At 37.3% G+C, this 25,556-nt stretch overlaps 1 protein-coding gene across 6 annotated transcripts in view; it reads right to left on the bottom strand.

Moving 5' to 3' along the window:
• Positions 1–25,556, bottom strand: part of LOC131682791 (probable cytochrome P450 303a1) — a 202,671-nt gene that overhangs the window by 58,120 nt on the left and 118,995 nt on the right. For 5 of the 6 annotated variants that reach the window (XM_058964544.1, XM_058964546.1, XM_058964545.1 and 2 more), the window contains exon 2: positions 12,837–13,924. In XM_058964544.1, coding sequence (XP_058820527.1) covers positions 12,837–13,924 — 1,088 coding nt within the window. Of the gene's footprint in view, positions 1–12,836; positions 13,925–23,571; positions 23,708–25,556 lie in introns of those variants that run through there. The other variant, XM_058964547.1, reaches the window with a different exon arrangement.

Genomic DNA, 25,556 nt, shown 5'->3' with positions numbered 1-25,556 from the left:
TTCGGATCGTCCCGCAAGGGAACGTTTTAGTTTATCCCCGCGTAGTTTGTACGCGGGACATGCCGAGATATCATGCAGATTCTCTGCACAGTAAGGACACTTCTCAGCATTCTTACTGCACGAATCATCTAGATGATTCTCCCCGCATTTTCCACAGCGGGCCTTATTGCTACAATGGGTGGCTGTGTGACCCAATTGTTTACACTTTGTGCAATTCATGACCCGCGGCACAAACAGACGCACAGGCAGACGAACCTTGTGCAAGAGGACGTAATTTGGCAAAGCGGTACCAGCGAAGGTCAACCGATAAGAGTTTGATTGGGGTACGATTTTGAACCATCCCCCGCAACTACTACTGAGTGCAAACGCTTGCACTCGAGTATTTTCACTGGCTGAAGTATGCGGTCTCGAAAACGGCCAACCCCGTACTGCAGCAGATCCTCGCATGTCAAACTGTCATCGGTGACAACGCCTTCAGACTGTACTTTTACAGCTGGAATATACACGTGATAGTCCTTCGTAAAGTGCTCGCAGCAAGCAATATCGTTTGCCTGCTTTGAGTTAGTCAGCACGACCCTCAGCCTGTCTGAGCGGACCTTTTTTATTTCGGTCACAGCCGAGAACCGTTCCGTCAGGTCTTTTGAAATCTGTAATAGATTCAGCGATTTTGTTTTGGGCCGAAAGAAGACCACAAAGGGACCGGTCGAGAGCTCTGGATATTGTTTGGGTCGGGGGAGAGCCTTAGGAGTCGACTCGATCTCCATTTGGCCATCCGGGGAGGAAGCCATCGACACCGTCAACGCACGGGGTCAGCACCCGCGCAGACGGGAAAAAGCCGTAAATGTATCAAAAAGGTAGATTTCACTTATCTGTATACTCGTTTCCCACGACGCACCAGTCCAGCTTAAATAGCTGGTTATTGTTCAATCCTCGCTTTACGAACAAAGGGTTGAGGAATGTGGCCTAACGGTTAACACACGCACAAAAGAAAATAAAAGTCCAAACCTCGAATAGGCAGAGAATGGCAAAATAACCTTGAACGCGGATTACTGCACTGTTCTTTTTCCAACAGACCGAAAACAAAACACTTCTATCTCGATCCAGCGATGCGTAGAGACTGATGATTGCGGTTGTTTTTGCTATGCTATGCTATGCTATTTAGATGATCCAAAATTTGTTTCGAGATTTGTTCAAAATATGTTTGCAGCAATGGTACAAAGGGTTATCGATGGTTCAAAATATGCTTGCGGTCCAAAATAAGAAAAATGCGCGTTAATGATTTTTCATTTTTCCCAAGTATTTACGTTTATTTGACTATTTAGACACTACATATCCAAAAAATGATAAGGGTGACAATGATTTATATGAAAAAAAATCTCGCAACCTACAGGGTCGTTCCAAATCATGAAAAAATGACATTGTCCAAATTTGAGCGAAATCGGTTAACCCTAACCCCTTCCCCAAAGAGCTTGAAGTTTGTATGGGATTTTTGGCCAAAATGTATGGGGAAACACTCGCAGTTCACAAAATCGCCGCTAGAGGTCGCTATAATTATCCGAACACTGACCTAGGAAGGAGTTAAGCTTTTGAAGATATGCCGAACAAGTTAGTCGAAGACTGCAAGACAATCCGAGCACCCGTTGAATAGTTATTAACATTTAAAGTTGGATACTCCTGCTTCACATTCGAAAAGGGCGTACTCCACTTATTTCATATATGTGAACCACGTGTAAGGCAAAAACAAGATCAGGAAAACTCACATATCTCAGAAACGATAAGAGATAGACAATTTTGATGTTCTACAAAGTTGGAGAGTAATAGATGCATCAGTTTTCGCTTAAAATGTTCAGAATTTCCCCGCATGGTGGCGGTAGTGAGCCAAACCATTTGAAGGTACTACTCTTATCTGTACAAGGGTAAGAGATAGAGCAGTTTAATGTTCTACAGAGTTGTAGAGTTACTAAAAAACTTTCTTTTCACGTCTTGAAAATACAAAATTTACCCGCATGGTGGCGCCAGTGAGCAAAACTAATTTTAAGGTGATGCGCATATCAGAACATTGGTAAGAGCTAGTGCAATCTGATGTTCTACGAAGTTGTAGAGTACTAAAAAATTTTCTTGTCTCATTTGAAGAATACAAAATCAGCCGTCATGATGACGTCAGCGAGCAAAACTATTTTAAGGTAGTGAGCCTATCTGTACATTACACAGTGGACCAGAAAGTGAATTTTGCCGGAAGTTTTACTTTTCACTAAAATTAAATAATTTAGCCTTATAATATGTTTAGAAAAGTTGTTGTACATGGCAGAGCTCTTCTTTTCATTTAAGTACCCGCTAGAGTAGTTCTAGCAAGATCTGTCATAGAATTTTTCAACTGTTCGAAATAGAGCTTTACTGTCATATATCACTTTTCAACTTATATAACAACATGTCTTTTAAAACATGCTGAAGACATGAAAGCACTATTTTTTATACTTCTTATTCCACAAAAGATTCAAAAGTAAGCTTTAAGGTATTTCTTAAAAAACGGTTTTATTTATAGGGGAACCCGGGGCTTTTCACACCTATCTAAGGAATTCGTCTTTTTATCTAATTAAATGTGAAAAAATATCATTAATAGAAAAGTTTTGTGTTAAATCTTATAGTGAGTGCGAAACTATATCTTTTATACTGATTACTATGAGTCATCTAATCATATTACCAAGGGTCAAATTTATAAAGCAAGTTATTTATATTTAATTTTTTGTAAGCATGTTCTTTAGATAATTTTCATTATTTTTGAAAACGAAAATTTCTTACTAACACATCAAAACCCTAGCGCTATTATGGAAAAGATATTCTAATAATTTAATAAAACATTTCTTACTTACACATCAAAACTCTAGCGCTATTGTGAAAAAGATATACCAATAATTTAAAAAATTAATTTTTTGAAATCAATTTTGTGAAATGTAAAAATATATTGTCATCGCCAGTTTTGTTCTACTTCACTTCGAACCTTATATAAATGAAAAAGAATTATCTTTTGTGATACAACAGAATATTAATAAAATATCATTGAAACTATTCAAAATGACAATTGAAATATAAAATTAATAAAATGAATGAAATAAAATAAAATAAATAATATAAATAAAATAAATGAAATAAATAAAATAAACAAAATTAATAAAATAAATAAAATATAAAAAGTAAATAAAGTAAATAAAATGAAAAAATAATTGAAATGAATAAATCCCAATTAAGGAACCTTTTCACATGGGACTCGATGAGTTTTATTTTATCTTATTTATACATTTTATTCATTTTATTAAATTTATTAGTTTTTTAGATTATTCATTTCATTTATTTCATTTATCTTATTCAGCTCATTTATCTTATTCAACTTATTCATTCTATTCATTTTAATTCTAATTATTCTGCAATTGTCATTTTCAATAGTTTCAATAAATTTCAATAATCTGCCGTTGTAGCTAAACCAACTTCTGGAAATTTTGAAATAATAGTCATATTACGAAGTAAAACAGCTAAAAAGAATGGAATGTAAAAAAATTAAAGGGTTATGTACAGGACACGACCACGGTGACATTAAAAATGTAGCTTTTTTCAAGAGCGTGCAAATGAATTTTATCTATCACACATATCGACTCACGTTCTTGTTCACTCGCCTGCTTTCATATGTTACAATTTGCTATATACCCTCCCCATCAAAACATAATTTATTGAAGGTCTTTTAACGGTAATCTATTAATTAATCAAGTATCTCACTAGGTGATTGGCATTATTTGGCTGATCCATCTAGTAAAAATAGGCTGGTCTGTCCAGAAAATATATTCAAAAGAAAAGTTCCATATTAAGAGCTGTGATGAGGAAGCCCACGCCCGCCAACGGAAATGGAGAGATTCTCCATGAAATATGAAATTTCATTTTCCATTTAAATTTTCAATAATGTACTAATGAACTTAAGTAAACAATCTTAAGTTTAAGTATTTCTTGATCGATTAGTGGTGGAAAAAATGAAATTATTTGATAAATTACATTGTTATGCAACGTTCGCACTACCAGTTAAAATGGGTTTTATGCTATCTTGGTGACATTTTTCTTGTTGCTAATTATTAAAACGTGTAACGTAGTGTAAACATTGTATTATTAAACCAATTCTGCAGCGTTTTATGTTATATAGGTGCACAGATTTATTTTAAAATTTAAATTAGTATACCCAACCGTTCAATTTGTTGTATACTTTAAAACGCAATTAGAACTGTGTTTTAAATACATAGGGTAGGACAGATATTCTGACTGGATAAACTGGGAAAATAATTTTAAGTCCAGTAACGCTTAAGACATGGCTTGAATTTGAATCGAAAAAGAACACCCGCTTCAACTGCTGCTGGGACGGTAAGTTCTGTTTTAAAATTTTCCGTTGTGTGCAGTACGAAACAAAAGTGTTTGAAATTAGAAAACAAGAAGTTCTGCTGGGAATGTGATTGTTTCCGATGCAATTACACTCAGATTTTTCACGCAGGGGATATAGGCCGTGTAAATGAAAACCGCGTAAATTTAAAAAAACGAGTTAATGAAAACCGCGTAAATTTCAAAATCCGCGTAAAAAACCTGAGTGTACTCTCCTATATAAAATACTACGCTGCTGAACAGTGCAATAACTACAGAAGCACGTTGTCAGATGCCTTACTGATAAAAAACATATAACCGAAATATGAAACATGAAAACCAATAGGCTCTTTACCCTACGCAACTACAAAGCGCCGTAAACATGGATTAACAAGTTACAACGCACACGCATGCATAAAAATAAATATATTTTATTCAAACACAACACTCTTAAGCAGCACACACCGTATTGAATTAAATCCAAACCACCCCGCCCACCCACTTTGCAAATCATTCTGTGACACCGTGCTGGTACCCGAAAATCCGCACACGGCCACCGCTGCCGAAAATGCATAGCGTCTATCGCTTATTGTAGTGCCCAAACGCTGCAGCCATGATCTTACCCGTTCGACATAAGAACAAAAACTGATTCAAACGGGTACGCGTCACCTCTATTTATAAACTAACCGTATATGGTTTAGTCACTTAGGTGCGAGTGTGTGCAAATGCCAACGTTACCGAAAATCGATAGCGCTTATTGCATCGCCCGGAGACGATGTTGCTCGGATGGGATAAGAGCAACAACTGATTTAAACGGACATGCGTTGCTTCTATTTATGACTTTTCGTGTTTCATTGAGCAACTAAGCTGCCCTCTCTTGACGGCTGTGCTGTGTCTGAGAAATCTGCCTCACGAATGGTAATTTTCCCGTTTTTCGTGAACTTTTTAATTTTACCAATTTCCAAAAGTCTACTTTTATTGGGGAGATATTAAATTATTACCAATATTTCAGTTAGGTGTTTCTAAATCGGTTGGTGTATGAATGATTAAAATCCATCTAGTAATATCGGAGTTATAAGCGTGCAAACCTTACATAGTTTCGTTACATGGGAGATAGTGTAGATTTTAGAATGACACCTAGCCCCAGATAGTGGAGTAAGACATTTTTAATGTCAAAACGACCGGATGGATGTTTAGTGGATTTTCGGCTTCTATGGTCTATAAATAAGAACGGCTGTTGTATACTGCGCGGCGCTTCGACCACTGGTTTTGGCCTTTTTCAAGGGAAACTGTAATGTGTACTAATATGTATAATTTTGTATGTAACATCGTATTAGCTAACTCACTAAGTTTTTTAACGACATTCAATTAGCAAGGGACTGGAAAATGAAGCATATTTTTCAATATTAAGAGCCATAGTACTCAAGGGAGAGCAAGGGGTTGAAGGAAGAAAGTTTTAGAAAAGCGTGGAAAGGGTCATATGAGCAAGCTTAGAGTTTACCGGCAACCTAACCCTTTTCCTGCTACCACAGGAGTAGGATCTTTTGGTATTAGAAATGCGAATCACCTGAGTCTACGGCATCTCCGGGCGAGGACTTGTTACTTCATGCTGTCGGAACCGACAAAAACGACGAGGAAAAAAAATACTCACTATCTTATCGTTCTTCGTCAAAACATTGTATGTCAACGATGTGCGGGTCTAAAAATGTTTTCTACATAAACTTTAGCTCTGAGTAGATGGAAAATAGGTGTCATGCGGATATTGAGAAGCTTATAAAAAATTTTAAATCTAGTTCCTAAACTTACCAAAACGAATATTATGACAGATCCTCTTGTAGCTACACTTTATCGTGTTGGGCTCTCAGATTGTAACGCAATGTACGTTATATCAGCGGTACTGATTAGCGTTGGAGTCGATTTGAGTAAGATCGCATGTATTCACTTAGTTGCTGAACTATAAAACTTATGTTTCGCAGATGACTATATACTGAATCGTGAAACAATATGATTATCTCGCCAGAACTATTGGGAAGTAGCAACTGCAACCTTGAAAGAAGAATTTAATGTAGGGTTACTGCTCCCTAATTCATCTTAGCTCCTCTATTCATCCCACCCATTTGAACACATTAGTTAGAGCAGTATCTGCTATTTCTATTTAACGCATTAGCTCAAATGGTAGGATGAATAAGGGTATGTTGTACTCGACTTTTCGCTTCGCTCAAACGCGACCATTTTACATTTTCCAAGCAAAAATTTTAACTGCACTGCTTCTTATGAGCGAAGCAAAGATGATGATACCTATTTATGTGCATTCCAGTCACCCTACGTCGAGTTATCATCAAAATAGTGTGACATCATGACTAATGAGATGAATAAGGGCTCGTCTACCCTATCTGCTCCAATTATGGTTCACTGGGATGGGAAGTTACTGCAGGATTTGAAAACAACAAGGTGAAAATCTATGTAAATATTGAATTAGACTAATTTAGGTCATTTTAGTCATATGCTTTTAGTTAGTTTTGTCAATATTACTCAACTTCATTTCCACCATTTTTAAGTAGTTAGTTTGCTATTCTCGTAATTCTAATCTATTCTACTCTAAACTTTTTTTAATTTATTGATAAAAACACGCAGATTAGGGTGCACTACTTCTCGGTCATAGAAAAAATGTATCGAGCATTATCGCAACTCTCGGTGATGAGAAATTTGAGATCGTCAGTTTTGTCTGGAACCAAATAACGTACTACCAGCCGAGAGACGACTACAATGAACTGTTGACGCTTGTATTAGCATTCTTGGATGCAATTCACTGTTTTTAAACAACCAGGCGCCCAAAGCAGGGCAAGATGGATGTCTAAAGCCATATATTTTTTTTTTAATTTGGATGTTTCGGGGTCAATTCAAAATGAGCCAGAGGGAAAAAAGTTATATGCGTGAAATGTGTATTTTCATACTTACCTTACCGTTCAGGCCGTCTCCACTCCACTCGATGCATTGCTGCTTGTCGCCAGCCTCGCAGCCTTCGAATTGTCCGCAGGTCATCCTCTGCTCGCTGTGTGCCCCGTCTTCTTGTTCCTATAAGGTCGCCCTCAAGAAACATTTTCACCGGGTCATCGTCCGACATTCTTACGACATCCTATTTTTGCGGTATGCTCGATGGATGGTTCTTCCAGCAGCTGATGCAACTCATGGTTCATTCGCTTGCGCCACGTTCCGTCTTCCATCTGCACGCCATCATAGATGGTACGCAACACCTTTCGTTCGAAAACTCCAAGGGCGCGTTGGTCCTCCACGAGCATAGTCCAGGTCTCGTGGCGTAGAGGACCACCGGTCTAATCAGCGTCTTGTAGATAATCAACTTCGTGCTGCGGTGAATTTTGTTAGACCGGAGCGTCCTCCGGAGTCCGAAGTAGGCTCGATTTCCCGCCAAGATCCGTCTCTGAATTTCTCTGCTGGTATCATTGTCGGCGGTTACCAGTGAGCCCAAATACACGAATTCGTCGACCATCTCGATTTCGTTACCGTCAATCTGAACTCGAGATGGGAGGTTCACATTGTCGTCTCTGGAACCTCTTCCTCTCATGTATTTTGTCTTCGAAACGTTGATGACAAGTCCAATCCTGATGGCTTCAGCCGTCAGTCTGATATATGCTTCCGATATCGCCTCAAAGTTCCGTGCCATTATGTCAATGTCGTCGGCGAAGCCAAGAAGCTGGACGGACTTCCTGAAGTTCGTGCCACTCGTGTCTATCCCTGCTCTCCTTATTACACCTTCTAACGCAACGTTGAACAGCAGGCACGATAGACCATCACCTTGCCGTAACTCTCTTCGTGATTCAAAGGGACTCGAGAGTGTACCTGATACTCGAACAACGCACATCACCTGATCCATCGTCGCTTTGACAAATCGTGTTAGCTTGTCCGGAAAACCGTATGTGTATTTTCATACTACGGGCTTATGTCATGTCATGGTTTACAGCAACCGATGCTTTATCTGCTGCTAGAAACGATCTTCATCTGATGCAAAAATTATTGATTTACATGTCTGCCACCCCTGAAAAAGATGTTAATATTTACCTGATATCTGTCCGAGGTACAAGTTGGTATGGCAATTTGGATCCAGAAATTAGTACAGGCGAAAAAGTGCAGATGGTGAATGCGATGCGTGTCAGCTGTCTTCGCTCACGTTTTTAAAATTATTGAAAGTGTTAGACTTTGTTAGTAAAAACACTGAGTTTCTTTGAAATATCTGGCCTCTCAACCAATTTCTTGAATGAAGATCCGATACAATGGGAAACTTCAAGCAAGCTTCAGAAAGGACGAGAAGTATGGTATAATGTCGTAAACGACTCCACAGAACGGGGTATTGCGCTAATACAACGTTTTTGCGGAAAGAATACAAAAGATGAAGAGCAGCTTCAGTATCTGTTGCAAGTGGTGCAAGAGCACAGACAAAATTTCCCAAACAGTAACAAAAGTACATTAGATCGTAGGCAAAATAAATAAATACAGGAAATTTGGCAGCGAAATGCGCTTTTTTAATTTTTTAAATATTAAGTGATCCGAACTTTTGGTAGCTTGGGGTAGTATCAAATGAATGTTATGCCACTATCGACACTATGCGGTCTAACTCTAAATTTTATGAAACGAGACATGAAAGTCTGTTCAGTGCTCTTCAACTTCGTAGAACATCATATTGCACTACCTTTTACCAATGTCCAAATAGATGTACTACCTTAAAATAGTTTTGCTCGCTGACGCCATCATGAGGGCTGATTTTGCATTCTTCAAATGAGACAAGAAATTTTTTTTAGTACTCTACAACTTCGTAGAACATCAGATTGCACTAGCTCTTACCAATGTTCTGATATGCGCATCACCTTAAAATTAGTTTTGCTCACTGGCGCCACCATGCGGGTAAATTTTGTATTTTCAAGACGTGAAAAGAAAGTTTTTTAGTAACTCTACAACTCTGTAGAACATTAAACTGCTCTATCTCTTACCGTTGTACAGATAGGAGTAGTACCTTCAAATGGTTTGGCTCACTACCGCCACCATGCGGGGAAATTCTGAACATTTTAAGCGAAAACTGAAAGTGCATCTATTACTCTCCAACTTTGTAGAACATCAAAATTGTCTATCTCTTATCGTTTCTGAGATATGTGAGTTTTCCTGATCTTGTTCTTTCCTTACACGTGGTTCACATATATGAAATAAGTGGAGTACGCCCTTTTCGAATGTGAAGCAGGAGTATCCAACTTTAAATGTTAATAACTATTCAACGGGTGCTCGGATTGTCTTGCAGTCTTCGACTAACTTGTTCGGCATATCTTCAAAAGCTTAACTCCTTCCTAGGTCAGTGTTCGGATAATTATAGCCACCTCTAGCGGCGATTTTGTGAACTGCGAGTGTTTCCCCATACATTTTGGCCAAAAATCCCATACAAACTTCAAGCTCTTTGGGGAGAGGTTAGGGTTAACCGATTTCGCTCAAATTTGGACAGTGTCATTTTTTCATGATTTGGAACGACGCTAGGGGTGTAGATTAGTGACTTCAAAAATGGTCGTTTTATTGTCACCCTACCGTACATATTAGCCCTGTTAAATGATCCAAATTATGTAGCCAAACCGTATCTTTTCATATTTTTTTCTCATGACATCCAAAAGCGGTCCAAAATACCCCTGTTACCCTACCTACCTACACATTCGCCTCAAACATTGAACCCAAGCGAACGGTGCTCAGTTGTACAATGCTCGAATCAAACAGCTGGGTGTACTCACACACATGTCCTTACGCCAATTGACTTATTTGACGTCTAAGACACCAACAAAGTTTCAATGTGTTTACTGTAAAGGCATATATGTATACGCGACATTTACGACTTGCCATCTGATTTAACCTCATTTGGTAAAAATTCTATACGATATAACCTCAATCTCGCACTAACACAACTGCACATGGATTAGTCAATGTACGCACAAAGTTTACGCTGATGATGATGGCTAGAGCGAAAGAGACAACTAGTAACATGACGCTATGTTAACCGTGTTTGCACATGGAGCTCGGCCCTTCAAGCGATTTTGTGTACGAATTAATGCGTTCGAGATTGTACATAAAAGCGTGCTTGAAATGAGCACAATACAAAATAACGGACAAGCTCAGTGGCGTGTTGAACGGAACTGCGTAGTATACCTCCACAGCCAGGGTAACGGATTTTGCACTCAGCTACACCAGCTGTGAAAACACGCAGCGCAGTGATCTGCTCCGCCTGCCGTTTAACAGCCAACTGAGCTTGTCCGACCAAATCCGTTCTTTAAATAGTCGACGATGACGTAATTCATAGAAGCATTGCGCGCCAGATACATAAATCTGTCGTGTCAGACTTGGGATGGAAAGCGCTACCTTCTGTGTGCAAATGCGTGATATTTTGTCTGTTATACATTATTTAAATTTTTAATGCCGTGATATCAAAAATCTTTGGGTTTATCTATTGAGGAATTCCACGAAGGTCCGTCCGAAAATCTCCAAAATCGTGTCGGTCATCTTAGATTCCGATACAACTTTACAGGTTCAACCGGCATGGAAGACTAAACAGTTTCCACAGGCAATAAGATTATTTTGACTCAAGCGTAGTTTTTTTAAAGGGCGTAAACATTTCTACGTGCAATAATTTCATTTTTTTGTTCGAATACGCTATTTTATACAGTAAAACTATCTGAGAACGAGTTATAGGTAATGAATACTTCTGCACGAAAAAATATACACTGAAAAAAATGTTGTCATTTTTCACAAAAGCAAAAATTTATGATAAAAATTTAAATTACAAAAAACCCATTTTTTCTAATGTTTGATATTTTGTCAACGAAAACCTAAAGAGAAAGGAAAAATATTATGAATGTGGTTTCATGATGGAGAAATTATCAGCAAAAAAGTATTTCTAACAATAACTTTATACATGTTTTTAAATTTCATACTAATTGACATACAAAACTGTAATTTTATTACAGAATGTAATTCTAAGTATCATTTTAAATCAAAATGCATTTAACAAATATATTCCAAAATGCGACAGTTTTGGAGATGTTTGGAATTTTGCTCCAACAAAAACAATTAATTCATGTTATTATGTCCTTTTTAAAAGTTATTCACGTTACCCCAAGTTGTCAAAAGTCTAATGATTATCGTTTTAAAGACATAAAAGAAGATTTTTCAGTGTCTTAGGATCATGGAGAAGCTTTTAATAAAAAAGTTTTCCTAACAACAACTTTTGACAAATTTTTATAATTCATAATATTTGCAGTCAAAATTACAATTTTATTTTTGAATATGATTCTAAACGCCATTTTAAATCAAAATGATTCAACTATATAGTTTAATCATCAGATCCTATGGTTGAATCATATTTTGATTGTTTTTGTAAAGCTTTCAAACGGTTTACAATATCGCTTCAATGGGAAAGCTATAGGAAATGTTATGGGCCTTACGAAAAACTAACTGTTGTCGATAAAGAAACGCAAATAACTTCTGAAAAGGTCATAATAAAACAAAATAATTATGTTGTTAAAACAAAATTTAAAATATCGCGAGAACTACTACATTTCAGATTTTTTTTTGTCATGAGCATTTTGATTCAAAATGGCGTTTAGAATCATATTCCAAAGTAAAATTGAACTTTTAACAGCATAGTATGAATTATAAAAATTTGTCAAAAGTTGTTGTTAGGAAAACTTTTTTATTAAAAGCTTCTCCATGATCCAAATACACTGAAAAAGCTTCTTTTATGTCTTTAAAACGATAAACATTAGACTTTTGACAATTTATGATGGAGTAACGCGAATAACTTTTAAAAAGAACATAATTACATGAAATAATTGTTTTTTTTGGAGCAAAATTCTAAATATCTCGAAAACTATCGCATTTTGGAAGATATTTGTTAAATGCATTTTGATTTAAAATGATAAACGTCTACGCCCTTTTCAAAAATTGCTCTTGTATTAGAATATTGAAATTGCCAGAAAAAATCATGGGGATTAAACCGAACACAAATGTAAAGTTTCGTTCGAATCGACGATGGTCATATTTTGCGGTCGGCCGGTTTCTCATGGAATCCCTCTATTGGAATCTGTTCTTGGAAGTATTTCTGAGTGATATGTGCAAAAAATTTGAAAATCTATCGTGAGATGGCTGAATTATAAGCGTTTGAAACCTAACCACTTTTCGTTACATACCATTTTTGTTAAATTAGCGAAGTGCACCCCCATATCGAAAACCAAGACGTAGTCCTACGTCAAAAACTACAAAGTCCAAGAAACAACATAGCGAGAAACCCAACAGTTAACCCTTATACGGGAATTGATTGCTAATTTAACCGCAAAGTATTTTTTGTTGAACGTTATTCGTTTCAGGCAATTCTCATAGCAGTGTATCTGATATTTTTTTCTTACTTGACTCTATCCTCCAGCGTAGGAAGGCGATCTCGACCAATGACTTCATCGATTTCTCTTTGTACATTCTTTTGGGTTTCAGGCTGCCTGATAAGATATAGAAAGGCAAATCCAAGCGTTTTGGTAGTTGTTTCGGAGCCGGCAATAAACATATCAAGGCAAACGGCCAGAAGCTGATCTTGCGAGAAACTTTCCGGGTTCATGTCGTTCGATTGCAGAATTTTTAGGTATACATCCATTAAATCTCGTGGTTCGTCATTGATATTAAAAGTCTTTTTATGGTTTTCAACTTCGTCTCCAATGAACTTGTGCATTTGGTTATGAATTTCAATAAACTGTTTGTAGCCGGAAAATCTTGGAGCGAAGAACCGCATAAACGGGAAATGACTAAAAAGCGCACCCATCATATCAATATTCGCAAACAACTCATGTAGTAACGACTGTAGGTATTTTAAATCTTTATTGTCTTTGGTGTATCTAATTCCGGCCATCATCAACCATAGAGTATTCAAGATATACACCGAAAAAACACCTTGCATTTGTACAAGAGCACTGCCATTTCCCGCTTCGATCATGGCGCGAAAATCTTGATATATATTCGCAGTCTCATTTTGAATGATTTCCGCCATTCCTTTTCTAGCGAATCCAAATTCTTTTAGGTGCCGGACTATAAATCGCCGCTGCTCCTGCCAAAAGTCTTCATCGGTTAGTAGAATACCTCTTCGTAGACCCCACGTTCTTGTCTCGTAGAAGACGCCAGTTGGTCTGCCGTCCAAATCTTCATTGTTCATCATTTCGCGCAACGAATCGCCAGAAATCGCCATCACGATCTTGTCTTTGCCAATTTTGAAACCTATTGCTCCATTATGTCTATATCGCGAGGCTATCAAATTGATGGCTTTACACAACATACCGGTTTTCTGTCGACCGCTTGTTATCTCTAGTGCACTGCCAATGATCGGGTACCATTTTGGACCAGGCGGAAAGTTTTTCGGTTTACAGCAATCGAGATAAAGAAATATCAAAAACAATATAATGAAACAGGCGAGATAGTACCAAAACATTGATTGTAAATTTTGAACGTGTATCTGAAATTATAAAAAAAAAACAATTAATAAAGATAGGGTACTTTCTAGTGCGGATTACTATTCAATTTAACAAGTGAGAATATATCGGAGCGATAGCGTGTTATACACTTTAATTGTTTTGTATAATATATTCCAATTTATTTGATTATATAAATTCAATAAATTGAGTGTTTAGTCACAAGTGTTGAAAGTTCAACCTTATCAAATCAACTTTGGGACCATTCATAAATTATTTCAGGTAAAAATGGACCATTCTACCATGTCACAAATTGTCAAAAATTTTACGTCACAAATATTTTTGTCTACGACAAATGCCTGTGTATGTATGTGTGTTTTTTAAGAGCAGAAAAACCTTTCAAAGAGCCCTTCGCAGGAAAAAAAATGTGCAAAACCAGCAACTCAGGGAAAGGGGTTTAGGCTGCCACACGACCCGCAAAAACACTTGCTCTTGCCCAGAATCTGATTCCTCCCCGCCACTACCTTACGGCATTACTTCGGGAAGGTTATTTTTATGTGCATAGCACCCACTCTAATCCAACTACTTCCAGCAGGGTTGCAGTGCCACTCCATCGACATCCTCCATCCACACAGACTAACAATTTCTGCCTGGTAGTCGGAAGGTTAGCTGTGGGTCGAGCATTAGCTCTCTTCTCCTACGAAGACAATCTGGGCGACAATCTTCAGATTGTCTAATTTACCGAGCCCTTCGGCTCCCTTATGCCATTCAGCACAATAACTCGGCTACCTTGTGCCATTCAGCACCGCAACTCCCTTCTCGTACCATGCAGCACCACTTACTCATTGAGTTCCCGACTTGTTCTCGAACTACTCGGTTTTGTCAACCAACCAGGTGTCGAGGTCAGTTCGGCGATTCCGGTGAAGCAGCGCATCTGGTTCGTTGGTGCCCTGATGACTCGCGACTGGTGGTGTCTCGTCGCGGTCTACTCAGTCTAGTCCCCGGCGGTGAATCTAGCTTATGCCGACGAAGAGTTTCCCGGCGAAGGAACTTCGCCCGATACATATTCTTCTTTGGTTTTATTTCACTCGGTCAACTATTCGGGTGTCTAGGTCAGTCTAGTGATTCCGGTGGATCCTGGCGTCCGGTTCGATGTTGAAGAACCGAACCCTGTGCTGCGTTACCTGCTACTCAACTCATCCCCTGCGGTGGATCTACTCAGGTGGCAGAATTTCTCCCGAACCCGATTTGTTGTGTCATGTCGGTTTTCTTGTCGGCGGCGCTAATTTGTTGGTCCCTTCACCCCTTCTTCTGCAGCTCGGAGAGTATACTCGTCACTAGAGTTAAAAATAATCGAAGCTCTTTGTTGACGGCTGAAAATGAACCTGTTGCGACTTGCGGTGAATAGAAAAAAATATTCATTCAACTATCCATCTTATTCATTCAGTTGATTATCGTACAATATATTCATTACACTAATTATCTAGGAAAATGTTTTCAAATGTCGATAAAGCTTATGAAACAACAGTCATCATCGCTTATATTGTGCCAGGGCTTACTTTGATGCGTTTGATTCGTTGCTGCACGGTTGCTTCGTGTAATAATCGGAGCCGAATGAAAATCTGCATGGATGAATGGGCGGTTTGTTCGTTTGACCTTTTTTTCAGCTGCGTCACTGAATATTTAAAATGAATGCTGCTGAATATGATCAATTTTCATTCAATGAATTTGAATATTTTTAACTCTGCTCGTCACTACACTGCACAGTGGTCCAGATCGCTAATTTAGGAGGAATTTTTACTTTCTGACAAACCTGTATAATTTAGCCGTATCATGTCTTAGGATGAATTTGTGTACTTTAGAAGATGCTTCTTTTTATTGGAATAGTTATTAGGGTGGTTCTAATTTATCTAAAATACGAAAATAAACTTTTTACTGATGAAAGATAGAGCTCCACAGTCTTCCACAAAGTTGTAAAGTAACTTATTTTGAATAAATTTGTTGAACATATTAAAGCTCTATCTCTTTTAGTTTTTGTTATACAAGAAATTAAAAAAAAAAGATTAGGGTGTTCCTGAAAAAAACGTTTTTTTAGTATAACTTTCGTATCTTTTACTTTTTGTTAACACAACCTTTGAACAGCTTATTGAAAACTTCAAGCCGAGTATTTTTCTCCAAGACACCGAAGGTCTAACTTTTTTATTTAAAAAGTTATGGACACTTTTCGTTAAAAAAAATAGCCTATTTCAAGGCTCAATATCGCTGATGCGGGCACCTAAAATTGAATTCTGTTTCCACCACATGAAAGACCATACTTATTAGTATATTTGAGCAAAAATTGGCGAATACGATATTTTTTTAAAATTTGCAATTTAGATTTAAAGTTTGTAGTTTTGCAGGTTCAACGCATTAAAGCATTTACACACATATCGTTGTATTATGAAAAAAGCCACTTTCAAATATCATTCTCTCATCGCAGCAAGCTTTGCATAAGTGAAACGACTGTCAAAAAAGGTTTCTGATTTTATTCGTTTTAAATAAAACTAGTAAATATGGATATTAGTCGAAGAGAGTTGGCGAATTTGCTTATTGCTGGTAAAAAGACAGATGAACTGCTTAAGTTCATTACAAGTAGTAATCCAAATGTAAAATTGAGACTTGTTAATGTTCGAAAGAAATTTTATATTTTGTTAAAACAACCTTTGAACAGCTTTTAGAAAACTTCAATCCACGTTTTTTCATAACTCTGAAAGTCTAACTTTATACTTTCAAAAGTTATGGAAACTTTTCGCTCATAAATAGCCCTTTTTCAAATGTCATTATCTCTGATTGGGGCAAATAAAAGTAAGTTCGGATTGAACCATAGAAAAGAACATACTTTTAAGTATATTTGAGCAAAAATTGGAAAATATTATTTTTTTTAAGCATGTAATTTTAAATTTACTAACCAAAGTTTTAAATTTTATCGCATAGCGACATAAAAGAAATTGCCTAAAGCCTTTGTATTTCCTTTTCTGTTTTGCTTACATATCAACAATACAGAATGTGTTCATTAAAAATAATTTGGCTATGACAACAATTTATGATTTATATAAGGAGAATTTATTCAATGCCAATTAATTCAAAAGTAGATGCATTGCATTTTCAGGTATATCCAGCGAAATGTTGCTAGAACGTATGTGCTATTAACAATCATCAACAGCAAATTGGGAATTAACGCGGATGCTTACCGGAGTTACGCCGAAGATACACGATTGCTTTATGTACGCCTGTATGGTTGGTACGCTCTCTCACCAACCGTGCATAAACTCCTGGTCCATGGAGGAAGCATTATTCAACATAACATGCTGCCAGTAGGTATGTGCAGTGAAGAAGTTCAAGAAACCAGGAATAAAAGTATTCGCAGATTCCGAGAATTCCACGCACGCAAATTCGATCGACTCGTCAATCTTGATGACGTTTTCAAGAGACTTCTTGTTTCATCAGATCCTATAATTTCTCTTAAATGTAAACGTCGAATTCAACGAGCACCGCTGGATATACCTGAAAATGCAATGCATCTACTTTTGAATTAATTGGCATTGAATAAATTCTCCTTATATAAATCATAAATTGTTGTCATAGCCAAATTATTTTTAATGAACACATTCTGTATTGTTGATATGTAGGGGAATTATGGTTAAAACCGACACCTTAAGCTTAACACTTTTTCTAAGTTGCCACAAAACCAATAAAATTATAATTTTTATGCAGAATTCTTCTTCAGAAAATTCTTAACAAGACTTAATTTTTTCAGCACTTCAAAAAATTAATTTCATTAAAAAATATTGGTTGTAAAACTTGGAAAACAAAGTGACTTTTTGTAAGCACTGCGGGTAAAACCGACACCCCATAGGGGTAAGATCGACACCCCCTTTAATTTATTTTCTCTCCACTTTATTAAAATCTTTATCTTTATTAAACATGAGATATATGCTTGATTAATAAAGTGTGAGTATGTATGATGCAAATATGTGCTTTTTATTGCTTCATCATGTAGTGAGGGGAAGAAAGTTCGAAAGCGTAGTACTATAAATAAGAGTATTTTATGCTATAGGATTATTTATTGATATGAGTATTTCCAAATAATCCTTGCGCACATCATTGCAACCTCCAGTGTCATTTTATTTCATAAGAGAAGATTTTCAAGCGTTCTACGTTCTGCTAATTGGATTCATTCACTTGTAAGTGACACACACACTTCTTAGTAAAACTATCTTTTTCAGATTTGATTTTTCAGACTCTGATCATCAACGATCTATTGGAGTATACATAATATCATTGTCTCATTGTGATAAAATTCGTCTATGACAAACCAAGAGAACACTATAAATTCGGTTTGATGACCTTTTTGCAGAAATAGCAAAAGCTTCGTTAGGATCAGATAAGCAAAAATTCCAATTTTTGATTTTTAAAGAGACTTACAAGAAATAAACACAATAAAAGTATTTCTGTGTGTTTCTGCTAATACTATAGTGTTCTAATAGGCTAATTGAAGTGTCACAAAGATCCCCAGTATTTTGAAATGAATCGCAACTATACACAACCATCTTAACAGGGTGTCGGTTTTACCCTAACCATAGGGTGTCGGTTTTACCCCAACAGCGCACATTTTTTTATAAAAGCAATTAAAAATATTGAATTTTTCAAACTCGTCTTCAATGCACCTAGTTGATCATAGGACAGGCCGATAATAATAGGTACTGAAAAATGGGGTGATTTGAAAAGCTTTCGTTCGGTTAAAACCTTAAAATCTACCAACGAAATTTTACATCCAGACGAGTATGAACGCTGCTGTCGAATGTTTTGTTAATTTTTATGACATTCGGCGCACTAACGTAAATCCAATTTTTCTTCAAATGCTCTAAATAAACGTACTAATAATATTGTATCATTATGAAATGAATAAAAATTTGATTTCTAGGAAAAGTTGTGGGGTGTCGGTTTTACCCACAGTGTCGGTTTTTCCCACAATTCCCCTAAGCAAAACAGAAAAGGAAATACAAAGGCTTTAGGCAATTTCTTTTATGTCGCTATGCGATAAAATTTAAAACTTTGGTTAGTAAATTTAAAATTACATGCTTAAAAAAAATAATATTTTCCAATTTTTGCTCAAATATACTTAAAAGTATGTTCTTTTCTATGGTTCAATCCGAACTTACTTTTATTTGCCCCAATCAGAGATAATGACATTTGAAAAAGGGCTATTTATGAGCGAAAAGTTTCCATAACTTTTGAAAGTATAAAGTTAGACTTTCAGAGTTATGAAAAAACGTGGATTGAAGTTTTCTAAAAGCTGTTCAAAGGTTGTTTTAACAAAATATAAAATTTCTTTCGAACATTAACAAGTCTCAATTTTACATTTGGATTACTACTTGTAATGAACTTAAGCAGTTCATCTGTCTTTTTACCAGCAATAAGCAAATTCGCCAACTCTCTTCGACTAATATCCATATTTACTAGTTTTATTTAAAACGAATAAAATCAGAAACCTTTTTTGACAGTCGTTTCACTTATGCAAAGCTTGCTGCGATGAGAGAATGATATTTGAAAGTGGCTTTTTTCATAATACAACGATATGTGTGTAAATGCTTTAATGCGTTGAACCTGCAAAACTACAAACTTTAAATCTAAATTGCAAATTTTAAAAAAATATCGTATTCGCCAATTTTTGCTCAAATATACTAATAAGTATGGTCTTTCATGTGGTGGAAACAGAATTTAATTTTAGGTGCCCGCATCAGCGATATTGAGCCTTGAAATAGGCTATTTTTTTAACGAAAAGTGTCCATAACTTTTTAAAGAAAAAAGTTAGACCTTCGGTGTCTTGGAGAAAAATACTCGGCTTGAAGTTTTCAATAAGCTGTTCAAAGGTTGTGTTAACAAAAAGTAAAAGATACGAAAGTTATACTAAAAAAACGTTTTTTTCAGGAACACCCTAATCTTTTTTTTTAAATTTCTTGTATAACAAAAACTAAAAGAGATAGAGCTTTAATATGTTCAACAAATTTATTCAAAATAAGTTACTTTACAACTTTGTGGAAGACTGTGGAGCTCTATCTTTCATCAGTAAAAAGTTTATTTTCGTATTTTAGATAAATTAGAACCACTCTAATAACTATTCCAATAAAAAGAAGCATCTTCTAAAGTACACAAATTCATCCTAAGACATGATACGGCTAAATTATACAGGTTTGTCAGAAAGTAAAAATTCCTCCTAAATTAGCGATCTGGACCACTGTGCACTGTTTACAGTATCCCAAATATGCTCATCGTGGCACATCTTTCGACGATGTTGTCGACTGTCACGCCGAGCATACCTTTTCGAAATTCTTCGAATCTAGGGTATTCAATGACCACGTATTCCGCTGTCTCTTGCACGTTCACAAACTCTGGGTAAAGGGGTGACGAAGCATGTCCAAACCGATGCAGGTACTTCAGGAAGCATCCGTGCTCGGATGAGTCGGTTGGTCTACCTTCCTTTCTCTGCGTTGCTTCACTGTTGCTGCCGCTTTGCCAATCAGTCCGCTCGTACCTTGCATTTTATGTATACCTCCGCTGGTAGAATCCCGAGCCAATTCTCATGGGTTCAAACACCATGCAAACCCATAAAAATACCATGAACATGGACCGCGCCTAATTTTACAACCATCAAAACACCACGAAATGGTCTCAAAAACCCATAACTCGCGACACGAACAGGCATTAGGCAAAATGTGCTTGTCAATTTCGCTTTGAATTCAGCGCAGCAGCCCGGGCCGGAATTCCATACCTCAGTATTGAGGATGAGACACCCTTCTCGTGCTGCATCTTGCTTCTCCGATGTTCGGCTTGATCCTTGCCAATGCATTAGTTATCCATGCAATCTTCTCACATACATAGTCGAGATTATTATTATAATTAAATCGATCGTCGACCATCACGCCCAGGTGCTTCAGGGCACACATCGATAGAATTGAGTGACCACCGACGCAGATCATGACACGCTGAATTTTTTTCGGTTTACTGACCAGCATTACTTCCATCTTATGATGAGCCAGCTGCAACTTGACATATGCCATCTAAGTTTCCAGGCACCTATGGGCAGTAGGGTGGGGCATTGCATGAGCATGAGCATGATGACCGTGCAATTCGTAGTAGCTACTCCGTGATTGGCCAGAACAAGTAATGAACTTAAGCAGTTCATCTGTCTTTTTACCAGCAATAAGCAAATTCGCCAACTCTCTTCGACTAATATCCATATTTACTAGTTTTATTTAAAACGAATAAAATCAGAAACCTTTTTTGACAGTCGTTTCACTTATGCAAAGCTTGCTGCGATGAGAGAATGATATTTGAAAGTGGCTTTTTTCATAATACAACGATATGTGTGTAAATGCTTTAATGCGTTGAACCTGCAAAACTACAAACTTTAAATCTAAATTGCAAATTTTAAAAAAATATCGTATTCGCCAATTTTTGCTCAAATATACTAATAAGTATGGTCTTTCATGTGGTGGAAACAGAATTTAATTTTAGGTGCCCGCATCAGCGATATTGAGCCTTGAAATAGGCTATTTTTTTAACGAAAAGTGTCCATAACTTTTTAAAGAAAAAAGTTAGACCTTCGGTGTCTTGGAGAAAAATACTCGGCTTGAAGTTTTCAATAAGCTGTTCAAAGGTTGTGTTAACAAAAAGTAAAAGATACGAAAGTTATACTAAAAAAACGTTTTTTTCAGGAACACCCTAATCTTTTTTTTTAAATTTCTTGTATAACAAAAACTAAAAGAGATAGAGCTTTAATATGTTCAACAAATTTATTCAAAATAAGTTACTTTACAACTTTGTGGAAGACTGTGGAGCTCTATCTTTCATCAGTAAAAAGTTTATTTTCGTATTTTAGATAAATTAGAACCACTCTAATAACTATTCCAATAAAAAGAAGCATCTTCTAAAGTACACAAATTCATCCTAAGACATGATACGGCTAAATTATACAGGTTTGTCAGAAAGTAAAAATTCCTCCTAAATTAGCGATCTGGACCACTGTGCACTGTTTACAGTATCCCAAATATGCTCATCGTGGCACATCTTTCGACGATGTTGTCGACTGTCACGCCGAGCATACCTTTTCGAAATTCTTCGAATCTAGGGTATTCAATGACCACGTATTCCGCTGTCTCTTGCACGTTCACAAACTCTGGGTAAAGGGGTGACGAAGCATGTCCAAACCGATGCAGGTACTTCAGGAAGCATCCGTGCTCGGATGAGTCGGTTGGTCTACCTTCCTTTCTCTGCGTTGCTTCACTGTTGCTGCCGCTTTGCCAATCAGTCCGCTCGTACCTTGCATTTTATGTATACCTCCGCTGGTAGAATCCCGAGCCAATTCTCATGGGTTCAAACACCATGCAAACCCATAAAAATACCATGAACATGGACCGCGCCTAATTTTACAACCATCAAAACACCACGAAATGGTCTCAAAAACCCATAACTCGCGACACGAACAGGCATTAGGCAAAATGTGCTTGTCAATTTCGCTTTGAATTCAGCGCAGCAGCCCGGGCCGGAATTCCATACCTCAGTATTGAGGATGAGACACCCTTCTCGTGCTGCATCTTGCTTCTCCGATGTTCGGCTTGATCCTTGCCAATGCATTAGTTATCCATGCAATCTTCTCACATACATAGTCGAGATTATTATTATAATTAAATCGATCGTCGACCATCACGCCCAGGTGCTTCAGGGCACACATCGATAGAATTGAGTGACCACCGACGCAGATCATGACACGCTGAATTTTTTTCGGTTTACTGACCAGCATTACTTCCATCTTATGATGAGCCAGCTGCAACTTGACATATGCCATCTAAGTTTCCAGGCACCTATGGGCAGTAGGGTGGGGCATTGCATGAGCATGAGCATGATGACCGTGCAATTCGTAGTAGCTACTCCGTGATTGGCCAGAACAAGCGAAATTGCACATAGAATCAACGGATGGGGCCTGGAAGTAGGTATCCATCCTCAATGCGCACGTTTCGAGAGTTCTATACTTTGAAAGGTCAATAACGGCGCGGGCCACGTCCTTCGGGGAAGGAAGGGAAGGTTAGTGTAACAAATGTTGCTTTGGAGACCATGTATACCTTTGCATCTCCACGTTTGCCACGGGAAGGAGTTTTTATTAGTGGGATGGGGTAAAAAGTTACACAAATCTCCTTGATAAGTGATGCGATATATGTAACTCTAGAAAGTATTATCATGTGTTTTTTTGCTCTGGGCAACCGGCTGCTGAGAATTTATAACAGATTTATCATTTTTTTATTCAATTTGAAAATTCAAGGTTTATAAAGGATGCAACTTTAACTCCGGAGAGCCGACTATCGGGAGTGCTGCGTATGTTCAGTTGAATCAAACGGCATGTGAGTTTTAAATAGCTGTAAAATTTCTCTCTTTTATAAAAAAAAAAATATTTCAGCATTGTAACCTCCTAGTTTTAAGATATCCAAAATGTAAAAACAAAAGAATTTGGCACCGCCAAGCTAACGCATTTGTGCCTATCAAATAAACGAAATGAATAAAAAAAACGGCATGTGAAAAGATTTTATTTCGTATTTTTGTACACCGGCGAAACACGACATTCCAAGAACACTATAATACAGTGAAACGCGATTACCTTTACTGTCTCGAGACTTTCGTTGTAACAGATATACTAATACCTATGTACTTATTAATGGTGTATACACTCTGGTATTACCATAAGAAACGGTATGCATTTCATGCGGTATGCACAACAATGCCTTGGCTCCTCTCTCCACGAACGGTTGAATAAGCTGTCGACCCCCATGATACCATTATGCCAACTGAAATGCTTATTTTATACCACTCCGCACTTGAAACGAACGAAACACACAACCGACGATACGTGCGCTTGTCTCCATGTTAGTTACCAGAACAAGACTGGATACAAAAGAAACAAAAAGTAACCAATCCACTATCTCATAAGAACGATGCGCAAAAACAAAAAATACAAGAAAGGAAGAAGCGATTCTCGGCGTTGACGCTCTTCACGATAATTAATCAATATTACTATGATCATGATTGAGCATGGCCAACATGACTATCATAAACACAGTGCATATTCTACTCAAACGCATTTAAAAGCACTCAAGTCAATGGATACAACTAACATACTGAATATGACTCATAGGACCAAAACAAACCAAACACCAAACAAATAAAGATTGAAGAAAATCCAGAACAGGACGCAAGCAACACTGAGAGTCTCTCCCTGTTTACCCCCTCCTTCGATCACCACGACGTCACTATAACACTTTGCACCAACTTTCCAATACATATCGAAAGCCGATAGTTTTTACTAGATTATTGTGCAGAGTCGAGTATTAAATGTCGAAACGACCGAGTAGTGAACAGAAGAGAAAAACCCCAAAGAGAATCTCCCACCGCCCCCCACTGTAAATCCTCTCGAGTTTTCAGCTCGATTAGCATCACCCGTCGTATAAGCGCTTCCAGTGCCATCAAATCAACGAACATTCAGAACCACTACTCCAAAAATATTCATATGTAGACCAGTACCATCCCCGCAACAAAACAAAATCGGAAGCAACAGTTTCATAACAACCTTGTAAAAATAGGTGACTATGAATGCCGTTGAAAATAGCTTATCATCGCCAAACATTGTCTATTATTGTCAAAGTTACATATTTTGAGGAGTATTTGTAGAATTTCAAACGAGTTTCTGTAAAGTCGTCGTTTGCCTAAATATTGATCGTTTTCTTTGACTGCGAACAAATAAACAGTGTCCTAGCGGTTAAAAGCAAAATTCACTCCTCTCCCATCCCCACTGCTGGGCTAGCATTGTAAACGGACCAATAATGTTAATAATCTCATACAAACACATACAAGCGCATCCACACTTGTCTGGCACAAGCATAATATGAATGGGCGCACACAATATTATAGTAACATCCGCACACAGCAGAGAACTAGTTCTACCACGCACGGTACTCTTAAGTTCTCACTCGCCACAATTCCTGAAAACGCCACTACAAATGAGAACCATTCTCCGTTTACCCTCACTTTCATCAAACTCTCCCAAATCCCTCAGATGCACAACGAAAGATCACGATGTCGTGCAGCCAGACCTACCGATTTATCGGTAGTCCTACCGATTTATGGGTAGTCCTACCGATTTTGGTCTTCTCTACCGATTCACAGACGGCCAAGGAAAAACTACCGATATTGTCTTATCCCTACCGAAAACTACCGATTTTATGGATTTTGGACACATCCTGCATCAACATTCATTTTTGAGTTGGATTTACCAATAACTAACGATAAACTTTTAGTGACCTTACCGATATTAAGGAATTCTATCTGGCCACCCTGCCAGTAGCATATCATCAGAGAAGAGAAGGGCCACTCAAAATCAAAACTTCTCACAATTCTTTTTAAAATCACTAGCGGCACGTGGTGTCGAAGCCCTGCAAAATACACTGTTAATCAACACATTAGTTCAAAATTATACGACGTTACTGGTATAAAATATCTAGCAAATTCATCCCTGATAATCCGACAAGTGGTCAGAATATGTTCTACCAAATAAAAATTGTCATGCAATAATTAACCCATCTTTCAAAC

The sequence above is a fragment of the Topomyia yanbarensis genome, chromosome 2 (assembly GCF_030247195.1).
Source record: "Topomyia yanbarensis strain Yona2022 chromosome 2, ASM3024719v1, whole genome shotgun sequence".
NCBI lineage: Eukaryota > Metazoa > Arthropoda > Insecta > Diptera > Culicidae > Topomyia > Topomyia yanbarensis.
This window is presented reverse-complemented; position numbering and strand designations above follow the sequence as displayed.